The 11316-nt window shown below is 30.4% G+C and overlaps 2 protein-coding genes across 2 annotated transcripts; both read left to right on the top strand.

The window, feature by feature from the left end:
• The first annotated feature begins 4216 nt into the window (after positions 1-4216).
• Positions 4217-7555, top strand: LOC119607453 (chromatin-remodeling ATPase INO80). Its single transcript, XM_037961361.1, has 2 exons — positions 4217-6371; positions 6952-7555. Exons 1-2 carry the CDS (start codon positions 5505-5507, stop codon positions 7336-7338), a joined length of 1254 nt encoding a protein of 417 aa, XP_037817289.1. The 5' UTR covers positions 4217-5504; the 3' UTR covers positions 7339-7555.
• A 617-nt stretch (positions 7556-8172) lies between these two features.
• Positions 8173-11287, top strand: LOC119607451 (anaphase-promoting complex subunit 2). The gene is made up of 8 exons (XM_037961355.1): positions 8173-8309; positions 8376-8820; positions 8893-9137; positions 9196-9391; positions 9450-10154; positions 10211-10474; positions 10531-10778; positions 10841-11287. Exons 1-8 carry the CDS (start codon positions 8256-8258, stop codon positions 11039-11041), a joined length of 2358 nt encoding a protein of 785 aa, XP_037817283.1. The 5' UTR covers positions 8173-8255; the 3' UTR covers positions 11042-11287.
• The last annotated feature ends 29 nt before the right edge of the window (positions 11288-11316 follow it).

Below are 11316 nucleotides of genomic sequence, written 5' to 3'. Positions count from 1 at the left end.
CTAGTCTATAGTCTAGTCTATAGTCTAGTCTATAGTCTAGTCTATAGTCTAGTCTATAGTCTAGTCTATAGTCTAGTCTATAGTCTAGTCTATAGTCTAGTCTATAGTCTAGTCTATAGTCTAGTCTAGTCTATAGTCTAGTCTATAGTCTAGTCTATAGTCTAGTCTATAGTCTAGTCTATAGTCTAGTCTATAGTCTAGTCTATAGTCTAGTCTATAGTCTAGTCTATAGTCTAGTCTATAGTCTAGTCTATAGTCTAGTCTATAGTCTAGTCTATAGTCTAGTCTATAGTCTAGTCTATAGTCTAGTCTATAGTCTAGTCTATAGTCTAGTCTATAGTCTAGTCTATAGTCTAGTCTATAGTCTAGTCTATAGTCTAGTCTATAGTCTAGTCTATAGTCTAGTCTATAGTCTAGTCTATAGTCTAGTCTATAGTCTAGTCTATAGTCTAGTCTATAGTCTAGTCTATAGTCTAGTCTATAGTCTAGTCTATAGTCTAGTCTATAGTCTAGTCTTAGTCTATAGTCTAGTCTATAGTCTAGTCTATAGTCTAGTCTATAGTCTAGTCTATAGTCTAGTCTATAGTCTAGTCTATAGTCTAGTCTATAGTCTAGTCTATAGTCTAGTCTATAGTCTAGTCTATAGTCTAGTCTATAGTCTAGTCTATAGTCTAGTCTATAGTCTAGTCTATAGTCTAGTCTATAGTCTAGTCTATAGTCTAGTCTATAGTCTAGTCTATAGTCTAGTCTATAGTCTAGTCTATAGTCTAGTCTATAGTCTAGTCTATAGTCTAGTCTATAGTCTAGTCTATAGTCTAGTCTATAGTCTAGTCTATAGTCTAGTCTATAGTCTAGTCTATAGTCTAGTCTATAGTCTAGTCTATAGTCTAGTCTATAGTCTAGTCTATAGTCTAGTCTATAGTCTAGTCTATAGTCTAGTCTAGTCTATAGTCTAGTCTATAGTCTAGTCTATAGTCTAGTCTATAGTCTAGTCTATAGTCTAGTCTATAGTCTAGTCTATAGTCTAGTCTATAGTCTAGTCTATAGTCTAGTCTATAGTCTAGTCTATAGTCTAGTCTATAGTCTAGTCTATAGTCTAGTCTATAGTCTAGTCTATAGTCTAGTCTATAGTCTAGTCTATAGTCTAGTCTATAGTCTAGTCTATAGTCTAGTCTATAGTCTAGTCTATAGTCTAGTCTATAGTCTAGTCTATAGTCTAGTCTATAGTCTAGTCTATAGTCTAGTCTATAGTCTAGTCTATAGTCTAGTCTATAGTCTAGTCTATAGTCTAGTCTATAGTCTAGTGTATTTTGAAATTTCCTCTAGATGATCGCATTAGTTTTCCTTGTTATAAAATCTATAACTGAAGCAATTCGATCATTTCTGCCATAGTTTCGAATTATTTTCAGTGTGACAATGGTATACTTGAGTACAATATTTACAGTTCATTATTACTTGGTGTGAGTTTTTGGTTCCTATTGAGCACTTCATGTTAAAGACTTTAATATTTGTGAAATTGTGCTCTCTTTAATCATTGTTGTTGTTGTTTTGTTCAACTGATTCTTCATGCTTTGAGGGATCTAGAAAAAACATTACTTCAATATGAATATGCAATTAAATGTATACCCCGTAGCTCGGTAGGATGATCCAGTAACTAATTAGGTATGAATTAATTATGTGACTAGTTTTTAAAACATGTTCGGTTATCCTAGGAGGAATTTAAGTGATCCTAAACAGATAATTACTATAATTTTCAATCGAAATCCCGTAATTTTAGATACATAAATATTTTTTCTTCTCTCGAGTTCTAAACACACTAAATTGACAATTGATATTCCCTCGGCATTACAAAGAGTATAGAACTGTCAAACCAAAAATAATACATATGATGTCTAACTTGAAAACATTACGTACTCTTTAAAAGGGATTAATGGACTCCCTCTAAAACTACGGGGTACTCTACATATTGTATGATGGTAGATAATGGTTTCATTATTTTTTAAGGTCTCTGGTGTTTGGACATTTACGACTTAAATACTCTATTCGAAGCCTACAACAAGTGATTGTCAAATACGATGTGAAAGAGTGATTGTGTTGTGGTTGTTGGTATTGTTTTCAGAATATCTGTTATCATTCGTAGTGAAATATACATTTTGCACAAACTATTTGTTTTATTATAGTTTATATCAGTTCTGTTTTAAACAATTTGGTATTTGGTACTTTTTAGTTAAATTTTAATTGTTGCTACAATTTATTTTAAAATCGACTGTAGTCAAGTTATTGAACTTTTGTTATTTGTTGTTGGTTTTTGCTAATTCTCCCATTGTTGTTGTCATTGGGGATTTTTGTTATCAGCTCCTTTATTTATTACAATTAACAACAAAATAATTTCAGTCTACTTGGGTGTTTTGTTTTATTTGTATTTTTCTGTAAATACTTGTACAAAAATACATATTTCTAGATTTTGTTTCTTTGTATAAATCCCTGGTACATAAGTAGTACAATATATTTTAATAAAAATTAATATTCAGTATAAAAATTAATAAGAACATGTTTAATCTTTTACTTAATTTTACTTGAAACACACTTTTTTTCTGATGATTTTGAGCACGAAGTTGATGTGATAGCCTTTTGTGAACTCGTTGTATACTTATCAAATCAAATAGAATATAATTTTAATAATTTGCGCAAAATATTAACATATATATTTTTTTTTCTTATTTCAAACTGATAAATAAAAATTGTATGTGAGAGTGAGTATATGTTATAGATTTGCTTGTCTTGAGATTTTTTATTACGATTTTATAGAATGAAAATCAGAATGATCGATAATTGAAAACATAATATTTTTTATTGAATATTGATCAATATGGATCAAGACCCATTTTAATATACTGATGAATAACTCGGGTATGCTACACGTTCAATATTTTTTTCTTCAGTATTTGTTATATTTTATGGTATACGAGTCGGCGGATGATTAAACAAATACCGCGAAAATACCGAAATAACAAAAATTTTGAAAAAATTAATTTTCTTTTATATTTTTTAACAATTTTTAAAACAATATTTCATTTTTATTTGCTTTATTTTATTTTTTTTTCCAAATTTTAAAAATGTATCGTGATTGATATCACAAAACATGCTACACATTCAATATTTATCACGTGATTCATTATAAATATTGATACGAATTTTGGATTTCAGAAAATTGGGGTTTTCTGTGATATGGAACACGATCCATCAATATTACATGCTACACGTTCAATACATATCACAATACAGCAAATATCACGATATATATTGAACGTGTGACACTGCCCATAGACTGATAAGAATCTTTAGGTTTTCTATAAAGATCGAAAAATTTCTTTAAAGTTTAAACTGAAAATTTAAGAAAACGTTTTTTAAAGAGAAAAACAGTCGAAAATTTTATAATAAAGAGAATTTTTGTCGAATAAAGAGAAAATTTATGTAAAATCTAGAATTTTATTAAATTAAAGAAAAATAAAATAATTTTGAAAGTTTTAAGAAAATGTGAACGAACAATTGATCTGAAATAAAACTGAAATTATATTTTTATGAATCATATTATATTAACAAATTTTCGAATATAAGTTTTTTTATTCTCATGATCCAGAAAGTATTTTAACAACTTCAATTATTTTCTAAAATATCTTTAAAACTACGAATTTCCGCATATTTGAAATTAAGAACTGGCTCAACATTCAATTTAAAATTTCAACCTAAATTGATAAATTAACCAAATACGTCAATGACGTAAAAATTCAACTTAAATCTTTTTAATTGAAGTACAAAATTTTATGCCGCAGTTAAACTAAACAAAATTATTGCCAACATTTTCTGTAAAATAGTCAAAAACATTTATCTAATACTTTTAAAATGGTATTTAACGGCTTTAACTCTTTCAAATAAATGAAACACTCTATATTTTTATTACATTTCAACGAATAAAAAATTAATTAATATTAATAACTTGCCTGTAACAAAATTTCCGCTTTAATTTATACATATACACTTGTATATGAACCACCCTGCATGTTTCGTTTCATATATCAACGACATTTTTCGCTTTTGTTGTCTCCTCTTTTCTAGATGTTCGAAAAACAATATGTAAACAAATACAACTCTGTTTCTTTGTTTTTTTACCACTCAAATTGACAATTACTGATTATTTTTTCTACATCACTATTTGACAAAAAATTTTTCATTGTATAAAAAAAAGCTGAAACAGAAAGTACGTATAAAAAATTTATTCCGAGCAATATTAATCATCAATTCTTAAAAAAATTAGCAAAGAAAGAACTTTAAACATTGAATATTATTGAGAATTAACATTTAAACAAATGAGTGCAAGCAAGAAATTGTTATGAACAATAACAAATGAACTTTTAAGAAAACTAAAAAATATATCACGAGTGTCCTTGAACAATTACAATACGTTCGTTATTTTGCTAAATAAAATATAGGAAAAAAATTATATAGTGCCTATAAAGATCACGTCGACATTAGACAACCAGATACTTGAAAACCAGTTGAAAAGAAAAAGTAAAAAAATTTACCCTGCGCACACATTCAAAGATACAAAAATAAAAATACACACACACACATTTAGTAGTGTTGTCAGTGCTGGTGGTATTAAAAATAAATAATCACACGAAACGAAAACAGTTCAACTGAACTGAACAGCAACTGTTCAAGAGAACATTTCAAAGAGGGGCAAAGAGAAAATTTGTCATTTCGTTAAAAACACAGAAATAAAAGCAAAAATATACATATATTTTACTTTATTTGATAACAAAGACACACAAGGAAAAACAGAAAGAAAAATATTAATAAAAACAACAACAATAACAAAAATATTGCAATCGTTCGACTGTTGCTTTCATCATCAAATTTTCCAATTTTACTAGGAGTTTTACCTGTATTTGTACAACAACACGAAATAGATTAACTAATTACAACAATACACAGGAAGAGTTTAGCTTCTTAATCCTTTTTCCAAAACCAATGTTATTTGTTGCCAATAATTACGATGTACAATTCAATGCAAAAGGAATGAACAACATGGAGCAATTCCGCTGCCATTATCGCCCGCTACCAGTATGTGGGACTATTAAAGTAAAAACTAATAAAAATAATACTATTACTGCTACTACTACAACTGCTGCTGAATTTATTACAACTAAACAACTACAAAAACAACAACCACAAGTTAAAGTACAACATGATGATTTTGAATCCTTGCAAGTTTTGAATGAAGCCATTGTTAACGAAGTAGACCATACTTACCCCAACAACGTTAGAAACGATATTTCCTCCTCTTCCCCCAACTCTATTTGCTGGTTTAAGAAACACAAACGTCAGCAACGTCACTTACGAGTACTACGCTCTTCTTTATTGAAAATCAATTTAAGAAGACAACGTTTAGATCCCTTTAAAAACTATTCCCGACTAAATTGGCATCATATACTATTGGACATATGATTTCCAATTGCCAGAAGACGACGACAACACAACAAAAACAAACAAAACAAAGACAGCTCAATACCTGCCTCCTAAAAAGCATACATAACAAATCATCCAGTTTAGATTCCAAAACATCCCATCCAACGCCTACTGAAAGTACAACGTCCACAATGTCAACATTGGCAGCGGACCTTAGAACCGCAGCGGTTGCTGCGTCAACTGGCCAGAAGAAATCAGGCGTTAAGCCTCCCATGGAGGCCGTGGTGGTGAATAGCATCATATATTCAAAGCCCTCATTTTGTAGAATAGCTGTAGATCTGGGTGATGTATCGGTAGATAAGAAACCTTCAACAAAATTGACAAATGGGTCTTGCCCAAATAATTTTCTCAATAGTGGCGCATTTTGTTCCTCAGCCTTGGGCTTGAAAGATGCAGCATTAAACATTAATGCTGCCACCACCTGTCTGGCGGGTTTGGCCGCTTCCTCCTCCTTAAATGTGGGGGAAGATACAAAAGTGTATAGAATGTGCACGACCATCAATGGCTCCATACATCATCAAATATCCGACCTGTGCGATAATCTTCTAGCCATGGCCGGATTTTTCGGTGTCACAAATAATGAACATGATGATATTGATGATAGTTTTATAGAGTTTGCCTACAGAGATGATGGCTGCGATGGCAATAATGATGATGATGATGAAGAGGAAGTCGACGACGACAATGATGATGACGATGAGGAGGATTACGTGGATGGTGAAGAAGACGACGACGATTATTATGATGAAGATCTTGATGACGATGATAATGATGTAGTCGATTTCTCATATGAATGTCCGATTATACCCGCACCAAAATTAAACTGTGATAAAAAGAAGAAGGTAAGGAAAACGTCATATGTGAAACTTTTATAGAAAGTTAATATTGGTTGGTTTGAAATAGTTAAAATATTGCCGTTTTTCCATATTCTCTATTCATATTGTCACAGTATTATTTTTATTTGCTGTTTTATCCATATGTTTTTTGTTGTACATATTTCAATTGCTTAGCAATCTTAACATATTTTAATTTTAAATGTCGTATTAGGTCATTGCACAAACAATATTTTGTTTCTAACGGAAGATATTTTATTTAACTATTTAAAATTCTAAAATAGATTTTATTTTCAAACAAAAAACAATAAACTATAAACCACAATTTTCAAGGTCAGCCAATGTTAAATACTGCTCTATTGATAATTTGATTTAGTTAAGCAAACCCTCTTATATTTATCTATAACAAAAGAGGACGAAAAAACCATATCATAAAGTATGTTTTCCTAAAAATACAATTATCTACTTAACGAATGTTTCAATTTTAAAATTAACTAAACTAGTTTTTTCCAAAGTATACACACATTTTTTAACACATCGAGGTCAAATGTAATTGATTTAATTTAATTTTTTTTTTTCAAATTCACAGGTACGTTTCAATACCAAACCCACAGTACATGTTATGCATACTTGGAGTTATGCTTACCGCGCTGCACGTAAAGGTGAATGGGAAATGTATGCACGTGATCGTGAACGTTTTAAATTGAGAATACAAAGAGCAGCCTCAACAATAAATCCCATATTGGAAAGAGAACATCGTCAGAAAATTTATGAAAAACGATTTGCCAACCTCTACGACAATGATGATGATAATGACGTCAATCAAGCTGAACAACCTCACACAGAAGCTGATCAAAAAACAGTTACGCCCGAGTTGAAGGAAACCTCCAATAATATTGAATCCAAAAAACCACACCAAAAAAAGAAACGCAGAAAGAAACGATTTTGCAAAATGGGAAACAAACATTATTTTTAATTTGTATTTTTGTTTGTTTTTATCCATTTTCATTCATTACTTTTATGATCATTTTATTACAAATACAATTAGAAATTTTTGTTAATGTTAATTGTTTTACTTAAATCTTTTTAAAATCATATTCGGTTTAAAATTGGTTGGTGAATTTACTGTATATAAAAGAAAATTAAAAAAAAAAAACATTTCTGAAATTTAATATAATTTTTTTAAGAAATTACTAATACATTTTTTTCATTTTATGCGGTTAATCTTAAGAGTTATTTATAGAAAATATATTTTAAATTTAGTAAATAAAAAAAGCACTGAAATAAACAAACGAAAATCTATTTTTATTTTGCAACAACAAACATTTGTTGAATCATTTTGTTAAATACCTATTCAAATTATTTTAGCGTGAGCAACAGTGGTTCAATAGAAAATATTGTTCTATACTAATACATAGTTCTGTTAAAAAGAAGATTGTCTTCTTTTTTATATAGAGATTTTCTTAATTTGGTTGAGGAGTACTAACCAAACCATTCCTATAATACACATGTTTTTGCGTAATGTTTTGCTCACTGGGTTCACGTGAGCCAAATTGGCTGTTGTGTTTGCTGCACGAATTAAAAATTGCGTTGGCAGCATGGGCGAATTTCTGAAATTTTTGTGTCTGGAGTTTGACGTCACATTTTTGTGAACATATTTTACATGTTTAATGCGAAACTTATCGTTAAATGTATTAATGAAATGAACTTAAAATTTAAATTCATTTCAATAGATTTAAAAACTATTCGTTAACACCCTGTTCTGCTACATATTTAAAATGACATTTATATGATATTTGATACAGCCTGTTTTGTTTTGATTTTATTGCGAAATTGTTTACATTTATTTTGTGCCGGCATCTGCCAAAATAAATTATTTTCTTTTTTTATAAAATGGAAATTGTTTGGTCAGATTTCAGTGAAACTTGCCCTATTCTCAAAGAGTGTGTTAGTACTTCAATTAAATTTGCTAAATATCAAATATTTTAGTATTAATATTCCAACATTTTCCAGCTGGACTCGTCTGACTTGGCTCTAGAGGACGCCTCTACTTTGGATTATATTTATGAAATCCTATGGATGGAAATTGGTACTTTTGTGCGTAGTAAATTATCTGTAAAATTTTGGTCTTGTCTTAATCACAGTCAAGCTATTACCAAATTCTATCGTGATGGAGAATCTTCCGAAGATATTCAATTGCAGTATAAATTATTTACAAATTTTGTTAATGCGGTTAAAAATCTAGATGCTTTCTATCAATTCATCAAAACCAGCTTGGAACGATTAAATGCAATACGAAAATTGGATCATAAAAAATCAATAGAAAAGTTGAATGAACTTTTGCGGGCATCATTGCTGGCTCAATTGCCTACACATTTCAATAATGTGGTGTTTTCCTTCTATAGTGTTTCATTTAGGGTTTTCTTTAATTTACATCAGAGTACTAGTGGATCTCAAGGTAAGATACAACATTTAGTTACAATTAATGTGCTACTAAATGATAACGGTTTCAATGATTTTTGCTAATCAGATGCTGAAGATTTAGATGAAAGTGGTTTAACCTGTAAAGGCTGCAACCAGGAACTGGAGAAATGTCAATGTTTAACTCTACTACAAACCATAAATGAAGTAAATCAAAAGTTATTAGATTTGGAGTTGTTAGATCGTCTTGCTGGACAATCGATGACATTTTTAGTTCAAATCAGAATAAAAGAACACATAAAAAATACATGTCTTGGCGTTTTCGATAGATCTCATTTGAAAACTCTGCTAACGGTAAATATCTAAAATATTTCCTAAATAATTAAACTTATTTGTTCTTTTCAAATTTTAGTGGCTAGATGATGTGGTCATAAAATGGTTAATGCAAATATTTCATACTAATGCAACTGATGAAGAAATGGATATAGATGCTGAAGCTGGCAATAAGAATTCAGATGTTATACAAAGTTTAAAAGTTAAACTAACTTTTTATGTTTATGAGAATTTTGCTTTAAGTGTAATTGATCAATTTTTTAGTATTATTATAGGTAAGTTAGTAACATACTAGGATTCCAATTAAACTTAAACTTGCTTCCTTTACAACAGATTTTCCGGATTCTATACCCGCCATAGAGGATCTTAAGATTTGTATGGAAAAAATAAACTTGCGTCGCCAAATCATCAACACTTTAAAGACTTCCTTAGAGGCTCGCATTTTGCATCCTGGTGTAAATACTATGGATATATTAACCGGTTATGTAGCGGCCATTAAGGCTATACGTTATTTAGATAATACCGGCGTTATACTGGAAACTGTTACGGCGCCCATTAAAGAGTATTTGAGAAAACGTACCGATACTGTTAGATGTGTGGTCACCAGTTTAACCGAAGAGGGACCCACAGATTTATCCGAAGAATTGGCCAAAGGAGATACAGTTAAAGAAGCTGCTGGCGGCAATGTTAATGATGAACTTAGCAATTGGGAAAATTGGCAACCAGATCCATTTGGTTTGGATTCTTCCACTCTACAAATGCGTGCTGTTAAAACTTCACGTTCGGCCGATATAATATCCATGGTAGTGGATATTTATGGCAGTAAAGAGTTGTTTATGAGTGAATACCGTAATTTATTAGCAGATCGCTTATTGACCCAATTGGAATTTAATCCCGAAAAAGAAATAAGAAATCTAGAGTTGTTAAAACTAAGATTTGGTGAATCTTTATTACACAATTGTGAGGTAATGCTTAAAGATATAGCCGATTCGAAGCGTATTAATGCTCATATCCATAGTGATTATAAATATGTGGAGAGTAAGTTATTTAGAAGATTTATTGGATGTAATGTAGTATAATTGTAACTTTTCCAGATAAACAATTTGATATTTCCTCTTTAATAATATCGGCTCAGTTTTGGCCTTCTTTCAACAAAGAAAGTGTTGAGTTACCCGAAGAAATTGCTAATGAATTTCAAAAGTATACAAAATCCTATGAAGAGTATAAAGGCAATCGTACTTTAAATTGGCGCACAGTTACAGGAAAGGTTAATATATCTATAGAATTGGGCGATCGGGTATTGGATATGACTGTGGCTCCTACACAAGCTGTTATCATATATCATTTTCAAAATAAAAGTATGAATAACAAAGTTTTTTTTTGCCTTTTTAAAAAAATAAACATATTCTTTTAGGTGAATGGTCTTTGGATGATTTAAGTTCTCTGGTTAAGATACCTCCTTCGGTGTTAAGAAGACGTATGGCTTTCTGGCAATCTCATGGTATTTTAGTAGAATCTCAACCTGGTATTTTCAAATTAATTGAAGAAGATTTACCCAAATCCCAATTGGAGAAGTTGCCAATAAATGAAATTATAGCAGAAGATGAAGATAATGAATCAGCCATGGCTAGTGCCAGTGATCAAAGAGAAGAGGAATTACAAGTAAGTTGTTAAGGCTTTTATGTTAAATAATTGACATTTACTTTGTTTGCTTTAATTTTTAGGTATTTTGGTCCTATATAGTTGGTATGCTTACCAACCTGGATTCTTTGCCCATAGAACGTATACATCAAATGCTGAAATTATTTGCCTCAAATGGCTTGGGCATTGAATTTACACAAGATGATCTTAAAGATTTTCTACAGCGTAAAGTACGCGATCATAAGTTGATATATTCGGGCGGTGTTTATCAATTAGCTAAATGATTTAACTAACACTTTAAGGAAATTTGCCATTAGCAGTGTTTTTTTGTGTTAATGTAATTTAAATTTTATATGATGAAAGAAAAAAATTAAATAATAAATTCCATGAATTGGCACTTTTGTGAGATATGAAAAAAAAAAAAAAAAAACTGCAAAATGTAAATAGTCGTCCCTCCCTGTCAATGCTGTAGATAAATACTGTTATTATAGCTCGTCTGTTATTGAACGTATACGACTGTGACTCTAGTGGTGCGTTCGGGGTAAGTGGGTATGAAATC

The sequence above is a fragment of the Lucilia sericata genome, unplaced genomic scaffold, assembly GCF_015586225.1.
Source record: "Lucilia sericata isolate MDLA Ls3-8-SP2 unplaced genomic scaffold, ASM1558622v1 Contig000696F_arrow, whole genome shotgun sequence".
Lineage (NCBI taxonomy): Eukaryota > Metazoa > Arthropoda > Insecta > Diptera > Calliphoridae > Lucilia > Lucilia sericata.
Note: the sequence above shows the minus strand (reverse complement) of the source record. Positions and strands in the feature narration are given on the sequence as shown.